The sequence below is a fragment of the Mastigoproctus giganteus genome, chromosome 12, assembly GCF_048544385.1.
Source record: "Mastigoproctus giganteus isolate SK-2022 chromosome 12, ASM4854438v1, whole genome shotgun sequence".
Classification (NCBI taxonomy): domain Eukaryota; kingdom Metazoa; phylum Arthropoda; class Arachnida; order Uropygi; family Thelyphonidae; genus Mastigoproctus; species Mastigoproctus giganteus.
The window spans coordinates 113,645,437-113,656,177 of record NC_143586.1 but is presented as its reverse complement, the minus strand read 5'-3'; the positions used below and the strand labels follow the sequence as shown (position 1 = coordinate 113,656,177).

The window sequence follows — 10,741 nt, the reverse complement described above, 5'->3', positions numbered from 1 at the left end:
AAGATAAAAGGGGTCAATATGTTACACGGTAGTGTAAAAGAAGGATATTAATTTATGTGATGTAAAAACATAGGGATGAAACAGTAACAACATTGAGGGGGAAAATCAAAGCGATGAAGAAAGGTTAAATTACATGAAATACTCTTAATAAAATTTTATAATTCTGATTGAATTTGAAAATATTTCTAACCTCAAAGAGAAATGAAGAATGACATTAAACACACCAGTCTGAGTCACTTGTTTATCAAGAAAGGTATAATGGACTATGTAAAGTGAGGTGTCTGGACATGTTTTGGAGGGTAGTGTATATGGTGCATGTAGTTCTATATCAGCTGCATATGAACATTGTAGAAAGACAAATAACAAATTCCATATCACATAGTTGATAACATATACCAAAAAATATGCACTTGCCTGGAGCACATTGTTTCCAAACATATCCATTCACAGAGCAGCACAACTGGATCTAGTCATGAGGACTGGGGGGAGGGGATTAAATAACAGATGCAACTCATTCTGACTACATAGGCTACAATTTTGACGGCACTACAACTTGTTTTATCACCTATGCTGATCAGATACTGTCTTCTTAAGCCAGATTCATTCTCTTAGATTATCTTCCAGAGGAATTTACACAGAACACACAATGCAAATATTTACTTTATCCTAGACATATTTAAAATGAAGAATCCTTCTAAATTATGGAGATTGTTTCTTGGCAAGGCCAGAAATGAGGAAACTGCATTTCGGAAACCCATACAATAACACAATATTGGATAAGTTCTCAATCCATATAAAGTTTAATCAGAAGACTAATAAACAACATAAAAAGACTACGAATTATAACCACTATTTGAAGAAAAGATACTGATAAACTAGATACTACACAACATTTAAAGTTATTTTCTATGGAATGCATACAAACCCAAAGGTAATTTTTGTTTCAGGGATGAATGTACAAAGCATACACTATATTTTAGACTTGATGCATTAAAATTGTAACTAATGTGTTTCATAGATCCAATTTTATTAAGAGAACTACAAAAGCAAATTACTGGTCAAATATCCCCAGACTTATTTATTCTGCCAATACATTTTTTTTTTTTTAATGGATAAAGCAGATTTGCATCTGTTTATCTTGGACATACAAAAACAAAAATTCTGAACAGCAGCACCAAATTACATCACTGCTATAAAATATGGTGGTTTCTCAGTGACACATGCTTATCCTACATTTTATTGTAATTATTAACATAATTTTAAAACTTGTAGTGTGCTTGTGCCTCAAAATAAAAGAGGTCTGTCAACACTTCCAGATTATATATGAAAAGTGATAACTAGTATGCATAACCAAGTCTCATTTTAATTCCTGCAAATCTTTTTATGCTGCCTAAACTATTCCACAAAAATGAGTGGTACTAGGGAGGAGAGTAAACAATAATTACACTTGTTTCCTAGGTTCTACCCAGTCAGAAAAAATTAACATATCTTAAAATGTTTCACTGTTTTGAAAAAAATATTTAATTATGCTAATAAACATAAAAAAAATTTATACCAACATCAAACAAAAAGAACTTTTTATTTCTGAAAAACCAATCTTTTAATCTGGAAGCACATACACACCCAACTATCACAAAGTACAGTAAAGAACTTGCTACTGAATGCACCAAGATAAATGCAACACTATGATGCAATTAGATATACAGATGGCAAAATGGCTGATATCAGATACAAGGTAAAAACAGAGGCTCAGGAGCAAACAATTTTGTTTCTTTACTGTATAATGATTTTAGGGATTAAAAAAGAGCAACTTTTTCTGCTGACACTTCAGAGTACACCCATACTATCGCTTAAATGTCTCAGCGCATTCGATAATCAAAGCTGTCACAGAGTTCAGAGAGATCTCCTTTGAAGTCAAGGTCAACAGAGAAGTCAAGGTCGCGCTGTAAAAAAAAAAAAAATATATATATATATATATAAACACACACACACACACACATATATATATCAGTATATGCACTATATATATATATATATAACAAGGCGGCGCAAGCATTTTAAAATTATTGTGATTCAGAAATTAATCACTGCATTATTGATAAATTAATTCCAAATAAATATTTACATTTAGATTAAATATATAGAATTTAACAGTGCAATTTATTTCTTTACTGGCAACAAATCAATATCACTATGTCTCTCATGTGAGAAAACCTTTCAGAAGGATGTTATTAAACCATCAAAGAGGAAAGAACACCCAGAAAGAATGCATCATGGTACAAAAGATAAGGATTTTGAATATTCAAATGTCTTAAAGATAAATTTAAAAAAAGGTTCTAAAACTGGTTTAAAATAATTTTTGAAACCTTCAGTTGGTGGAAATGCTGAAGGAGGATTGGAAGCCTCTATCACTCAATTGCCAAAGTAGATATTCACACACAGCTGGGGAGCAACTGATACTGCCATCGATTAAAGAAATGTCATGAAAATGAATCTGGATCCAGTATTAAAAAGCATTCTGCTGAGTAACGTTACAGTTCAGTGTCAAATTGAAATGAGCTAAGATTAAAAAAAAAAAAAAAAACCTGGTTTCTGAAGCACGGAACTAAATTTGTCTGTACTATTGGATGTGGGAACATTTGGAACTTAAAGCATTATTATTAGTTATGAACAGCTTATGCTTATGGCTTACAACCAAAGAAAAAAGGTAATAGATTTTCTTTTTGCTGAAAAATTAAAGATGGAGAAATGATTTTTTTTTTTTTGTGCTTTGAATAATACTTACATGATTCCTATTACTAATATTGTAGCAGATGCTTCTGATGGAGCACCAGCAATGATCAGCAAATATAGAGGGTTTTTAGCATTTTGAAGAAAAAGATTACTGATGTTAGAACTGCAAACTGTGTTCTGCACAGAGCAGCATTTGGTTACTAACGTTCGTAAAAAATCCACGATGTTCTTAAGCGTGTATTAAATCAATAAATGAAATAGAGACCAAATTCTTGATCGTCTCTTTGGTCAATTATGTATCAAAATGATAGATGGAATATGACTAGGGTACAAAATTTGATGATGTTGTACACCTTGACACTAATGACATTAGCAGTTGAAGATCTGCAGATTTACTTTACAAGTATAAGTGAATGTTGAAAGAAAATCATGTTAGGGTTAAATTTGAAAGTGATTCAATTCTACCCAGACTCGATAGGAGGGAGTATATGATGACAGTTTTGTGAATCAATTTGGTCCTGGAGGGATTGTGCAAAGCTCATGGGGAGATTTTCCCAGCGTGGTCTGTGCTTGTTAACAGGAAAGACTGTTTCTACAGGGATGGGATACACTGAAATATAAGAGATGCAAGAGTGTTTTGCTGATGCTATGAAAGCATCATCAGGCAGCGCTAGGTGGGTCAGAAAACTGCTAGCTTGTGGGGGGGGGGAATTCACAGACTAAAAGGTTAAAAGTAGCCACAGGCAGAGATGAAAGTGATTCTTGCACTGCTTCTATTAGAATGAGCAGTGGCCTGGAGGGTGGGGTGCTGGTGGGAGTCATCATGAAACAATTAAATATAGGGGCTGTTTTAGGTAACTAAGAATAAGAAAAGGTGCATGTACAGCAATGCTAGAAGTATGGTAATTATATTTGATGAATTTGAAATGCTGGTCAAGACATGAAAAGTGGATAATGTTGGGATATCAGAGACATGATGTCACACAGATATAAGCAGTGCAGAATAGGAATTTGAGGAGTACAATGTGTACAGAAAGGATAGGAAAGGAGGGGTTATGTTGTTAATTAAGAAAAAACATAAGGAAGTGCATCCAGATGACATAGATGGGCAGTGCAATGTTGAGTCAGTTTGGTGTGACTGGGAAAGCAAAAATGAGAGTAGGAGTGTGTTAGAGGCCTAATGACTAATGGTATAATGAACAACTGTACAGAGAAATAGAATGGGCTAGTGAATTGTAATGGGGGATTTTAGCTTTCCAGGTATTGAAAAGCACGCCAGAAAGACTTTTGTGAATTTATTGGATGACTGTTTTCTGCAGCAGCATGTTCGAGAGGCAACCAGAGGGGGTAATGCTCTTGATATGAGTATCAGCAGTGGTTATTCATGCATTAAGAATTTGCAGATAAAGGAATCACTAGGTAGTAGTGATTACAGTGCGTACTGGTGTGGGATTTACTTAAAGACATAAGTACCATCAGGGATAAAGGGAAGGGATTTTGCTTTTGTAAGGGTCTGAGACCACTAACAGTGGTCTCAGACAGTTTTTAAATTCTATGCAGTGGGACCAACTGATGATGTTACCAACAGCAAATTCTAAATGGGACGCATTCAAGGAACTAATCGTGGAAGCTACTAGGCTTTTCATACCGATTAAAAAATACAGTAAACCCCCATTACTCGTGGTCGCTGATTTAATATAAAATGAAACCTAAAAAAATGTGAATTTTAAATCGCTGTGAACATTTTCCGCCATAAAAAAACATGGGCATAGCTAAAATTATCTTTCCCGGTCAAAACAGCGCTCAGAGAGTGGGAGAGAGGGGTGACAAAATCGTGAGCGTGGATGTGTCTCGCTAATCCTTGTTCAGTATGTGTTATGCGCTTGTCATGGAAGCTTTCGTCGTCTGCTTTTAATTTATATGCTTATAAATTGAATAAATTTATAAATTGATATGCTTACAAAGTGATAAACCTACCGTTTTGCAGTGTAAAACAGACTTTTTTGAGTGTATTAACGGAAGAAAGTGACTTTATTGTGGACAAGTTCTTTCTAACCCGTACAAAAATATGGCTACGAATAACAAGGGAAATGTGAAAAGATCAAAGAAGGTGATGACATTAGCGAATAAAATTGAGTTATTAGACAAAATTTCTAATTGTGGAAGTGTCTCCTCAGTGGCAAAACATTATAAAATCAATGAGTCAACGGCACGATCAATCAAGAAATCAGAAGAAAAAATCTGCCGTAGTGTCTGTGAAAACGTGCTAATTGTTTCAAAAATTTGCTCCGTAACTTGTGATGTTAAATTAGAAAAAATGGAAAAGGATTCAAATCTGTGGATAGAAGACCGAACTCAAAATAAAATTCCGTTACGTTCACTCATCATTCGTGAAAAGGCAAACTCCTTTATCAACACTTTAGCGAAACTGGCGATAGCACTGGCGGGATAAGTTTTTTAGCTAGCAAAGGCACTGGTTTGAAAGTTTTTTTTGAAATTTCTAATAAATATTACATTTAATATTAAATTGTTTCTTATTTTCATTTCGATGCTATATGCTTGCATTTCACTGTGTACATAGTCATATTATGAAGGTACATACAATACATACATAGACAAAATTTTAGACTAGTTTTTCTTATATATTTCATACTTTGGAACGGAACCCCTTTATTACTATGGGAGCCATGAATTTTAGTATTCGCGGCATTTCTCAGGAACGTATTGTAACCCCCGCTATTTGCGGGGGTTACAATACGGATCATCAACAGTTGAACCATCGATATCCAGTGGACCAATCTGATTCATCCCCTTCCTTCTAGAGTTTACATACGTAAAGAACTCTTTGCTTCCTTTGCCAAAGATTTCTCGTAATCTGCCTTTGCCCGCCTAACCTCCTTTGTGACTTGGTTACAGACCAGCTTATATCTATCGTAGGCTTCCATGTCACCCATTAATTTATGTGTATCCCATGCATTTTTCTTCTCTGCCACATGTATCATTAGTTCATGACATCCATTTAGGCCTAAACCCTAAACAATATTTCTTAATTGGTATGTAAAGCTAGTGGCTTCCAAGATTAATTCTCTGAATGCTGCCCATTTTGAATTTGCATCATAAGTTGGTCCCACTGTATAGACTTTAAAAACTATCTCAGATGTTTGAACTGTATCCGACAAATTATCGGATAATGGTCACTGTTTAGCAGATTGTCCAGAGTTGACCAGCGAACAAGTGGATACAATGTTGGAGAGTAGACTGTTTGAGTCTAGAGCTGTAGTAGTTGTTCTAGTAGCAAAATGAATGTAAGTATCTGCACCACTATTCAACAGTGTTACATTGTGTTTGTCAAGCAGTGGTTCCAGAAGTTTTACTCATCTGTATGTACGTGGGGAGCCCCAGAGTGTGTTGTGTGCATTAAAATCCCCTAATAAACAAAAGGGAGGAGGGATCTTTGGCAGTTCTTCTAGGTCATTATAAGTATATTCTTTGTTTGGCAATAGATAAATTGAAACTATTGTTAACATGATTCCTATGGAGACACATATCGCTATTGCTTCTAAATAGGCCTGCAGTGGAATGTGTTTAGTAGGTATTCTTGAGTTTATGAGAATAGCCACACCTCCATGCACAGTGTTATTGTTATTTCCATCATGCTGATATACAGTATAGTTCTTGATTTTTAAATTACTTGTGGTGGTAGATTAGTTTCTTTTAAACATGCTTACTGGACTACGCTGTTGGATTAGGTCATAGATATCATCAATGTTGCTAATAGGCCTCTACAGTTCCACTGTATGATGCGATCCATTATTTGTTTTTAGAGTTGGGTTTGATTCAGTCTGCTTTTTTGGTCCAGTCTGTTTTTGTCTCTCAAATTTTAGCCTTTCTTTTTTCGAGAAGATAGGATGCCTGTGTCCATGCAATCTTCTGCGAACAGATCTAAGTTTGGCTTATCCGGGCTGATGTTTTCATCTGTATCCATATTTGTTAAATTTGGCCAACTTTTCTTTATTGAGACTGCTGTTTTAGTTTTTATGGTTTCTGAGGAAGATTTTTTTTTTTTTTTTTTTTTTTTGATTTGGTAGTTGTTGGCGCATCGGCTTCTGTGGCCATATTGCACCTCCCAAGGTTTTTGCAGTACTTTGATCCAAGCCCGAGGCGGAAATCGAACCCGCGACCTTTGGATTGCCAGGCAGGTACTTTACCCACTCGGCTAGCCCGGTCGGCTTCTGAGGAAGACTGTGATGCAGTTGGCAGTACAGTCGGTCCTCGTATACACGTGTTTACATTACACGAATTCGATCATACACGATTTATAAATAGGGGAATGTTATCTTATATAACACGAACCGAATTCGCTTATGCACGATTCACCTTTGTGTTTACAAGAAATGGCAGTCAAACGTGGAATCACCCCAACCGAACGCAACACGATAGGAATGAAGAAGATTCTGAAAATGTATTTATGTGTTTTATATCAGTGAAGGGGAAACACATTTCACCATAAATTGTGTTGGTAAAAACCAACACAATTCCAGCTATCGGTATACATATGTAATCGCAAATAGAATTAGATGGAGTTTACTACCAGTTTATAATAGATTCCACTAGCAGAAACGAAACTGGAAATTGTTTTTATTGTTTTATGGAAGTAACCCCCAGAAATGTGCTTTAGTAAAATGTGGGGTGTTAATAGTGTATCTCGGCCTTTACGGTGTTGTTTATTCAGTTGCTATACGTGCACAGCTTTGTTTATGTGTATTAAGCGTGCCTCCTCGTTTTGTAATTGCGCTTTTTCCCTAAAAATTAGTAAAATACTTAAAAGGTGTGAAAAGGAAGCGTCCTGGCGAAGACACTGCAGATTCAGAGAGAGAGAGAAAAAAAAGGAATATCGATAAACAGAGGTGGACTGGGTCAAAAATTCTTACCCGGGAAAATTTATAGTGGCCTCATACTACGGTTTATGGCCAAAATCACACCGGCGTCCGGTCCACCGGGATTTCCCGGGTAAGGCTTATGGCCAGTCCGCCTCTGTCGATAGAGAAAAAAATATGAAATTGTGAAACGCTTTGAGCGAAATGAAAGACCATGTGATATTGCACGTGCTACAGACCTAAATGAGGCAACGCCGAGAATTACAAAGAATGCAGAGGAAATAAAAACAACTTTCATAGTGGGAACAACTCAAATTGTAATTAAAATCCATTAGATTAAGACACAAAGAATTGGAAGAGATGGAACGGCTGTCATCTGTTTGGATAGAAAAATCAAACAAAAAACAAGTTTGCTTATGACAGAAGCAAAAGCATTAGCAATATTTTATTACGTAATAGTTGTAATAAAATACGTAAGCATTTTATTACGACTTACGTATTATAATTTATACTTACGTATTATAAAATACATAAGTATTTTATTACGACTATTTTATTTAATATAATAAATTTTTTACGAATAAAATACGTATTTTATTCGTAAAAAATACTTTTTTAGTATTAAAAATACTTTATTATAATATAATAAATAATAAAAAATATTTATTATTTATTATATTATAATAAAAGATATGTTATATTTTTTATTACGTATTTTAATCATTATAAAATACGTAAGTATTTTATAACGATTAAAATTACCCGATTATTTATTATGTTTGGTAATGTTTTGGTTCCAAATGTGTGTTCAATATTGGGTGGTTGGCACCTAACCCTACTTTTCCCATAGGGCCTGTTGTTTATAATGCACAATTTTGCATTGCATGAGGGTTTCTAGGAACACAACTATCGTGCTATACGAGGACAGACTGTACAGTAATTGGTGTGTTGTTGGCACGATTTATCGTATGCTGTTCCTTAGTAGATTGCTGTGAGGTTGAGAGTATTCTTGGGACCAATCTGCAATAGACATGTTTGGTGGAACTGACATATCAATTTGAGTGTTTGCTGACTGGTATTTCTTTGCTGCTACTGCATATGTATATTTTGGTGTGGCAAGTATAATTTGCTTATTTGCCTCCTGGTATGTCACTTTCCGCTCTACTTTGTATTTTTGGATCCTTTTTCCTGTTTTCCATAATTCACAGACCCGAATAAGCCAGGTGTTAACCTTGACAGTTACGACAATGTTGTGTTTCAGTATCACATTCCATTTGTGTGTGGGATTTTGAACTACATTTTGGGCACACTGCATCCCTTCGACAGACAGGATGAGAGTGCCCAAACTTTTGACACTCATAACACCTAATGGGATTAGGAATGTAGGGTCTTATATGGCAATGGAGACAGACAGCTTTAACACTCGAAGGAAAATTTGGTGTGTCAAACGCAAGGATGATGTTCTGTGTGGGAAAAAGCTAACCATTTTAGCTTGTGTGACTTTTTGTTCTTTTAACTCTTTAACCAGTTCATCTTCTGTGACATTTTTTATTAGTATTTAGTATTGGTATTAGTAACGGCCGCATGGTGCAAGAAAGCCTATGGCTTATGCTGCACCAGCCAAAAAAAAAAAAAAAAAAAAAATTTGAACAAAACAATGATAAAAACAAAAAATAAATAAAATAAATAACAAAATAATTATAATTAATAAATAAAAAAATAAATAAAAAGGAAATTAAACCTATCATCCTACGCGCTTCCCTTACCCGAAAGTACTATCCAGATGACCTTTGAATTTCCCCAAATTGTCGGCCTCTACCACCCATGAAGGCAACTTATTCCAGTAATTTATAACTCACTGGCTAAAATAAAACTTCCTGCAGTCCAATCTAAACATTTCCCCCCGTAACTTGAATTTATGTCCCCTAGTTCTAGCATCATTTATAATCTTGAAAATTTTGTCCTCATTCATTTAACTGATGCCTCTCAGAGCCTTAAACAACACCTCAATCAAATCTCCTCTGAGGTGTCTAGTTTCCAAACTCTGCAACCCACATATTCGAAGTCTTTCTTCATAAGAACGCCCTTTTGCCGATCTCACCAGGCGAGTTACCCTTCTTTGCACCCTTTCAAGAAGCTCGATGTCTTTCTTTAGGTGCGGTCTCCATACTTGAACACAGTATTCCAAGTGTGGTCTAACATAAGCCTTATATAATGGGATTATCACGTCCCTATCTCTACTTGCAAAAGTTCGATAGATCATCGATAGGACACCATGGGCCTTCCTTGCAACCTGTTTACAATGCTCAGAGAATTTCATGTCTGACCGTATCGTAACACCCAAGTCCCTTTCCTCCAGTACTGGGTTTAGTGAATAAGTGAATAAGTTTTTTTGGGATTACTGTTTCCCAGGTGGAATACCTTACACTTTGTTGGATTAAAGCACAGCTGCCATTTTTCTGACCATTCCTGAAGTCTATCTAGGTCTCTCTGAAGAAACTCAGCTTGACAGTGATCATTAACTACTCTACCAATTTTAACATCACGCCCTCTATCCCTTCATCAATGTCGTTTATGAAAATTAAAAACAACAGTGGTCCTAATACTGATTCTTGGTGAACCCCACTTTTTACATCAACCCAATCTGAGGAATAGCCATTTATCACAACCCTCTGCCTCCTGCCCTGAAGCCATCCTTCTATCCATCTAAGGATTTTCCCAGTGATTCCAACCTGTTCCAGCTTATAAAGCAACCGCTCATGTGGGACTGAGCCAAAAGCTTTGCTGAAATCTAAATAAACAATGTCGAAATTGTTCCCTAAATCCAGCTCGTGAGTGACCCTTTCGAAATAGGGAACAAGATTTGCTAAACATGATTTTCCCTTTACAAAACCATGCTGAGTATCCTTGAGAATTTCAATTCGATCCAAATGATCCTGAATTCCACCCTTGATCATTGCCTCCATGATTTTCCCTACTACTGAAGTCAGATTGACAGGTCGATAATTTCCAACTTCACTTTTAGAGCCACCCTTATGTATGGGAGATACATTTGCACTTTTCCAATCCAAGGGAATCTCCCCAGAGTCTAGTGATGCTCGCACATTGATCAAGTCCCACTCAGCAATTAC

General features: G+C 35.8%; 1 protein-coding gene across 2 annotated transcripts in view; it reads right to left on the bottom strand.

Annotated features, from left to right (window-relative positions):
• Positions 1-1,051: 1,051 nt before the first annotated feature.
• Art1 (arginine methyltransferase 1) overlaps positions 1,052-10,741 on the bottom strand; it is a 229,299-nt gene continuing 219,609 nt past the window's right edge. For both annotated transcript variants that reach the window (XM_090386508.1, XM_090386507.1), the window contains one exon: positions 1,052-1,943. In XM_090386508.1, the coding sequence (XP_090242634.1) occupies positions 1,860-1,943 (84 nt within the window). In that variant the 3' untranslated portion in view covers positions 1,052-1,859. The remainder of the gene's footprint in view (positions 1,944-10,741) is intronic.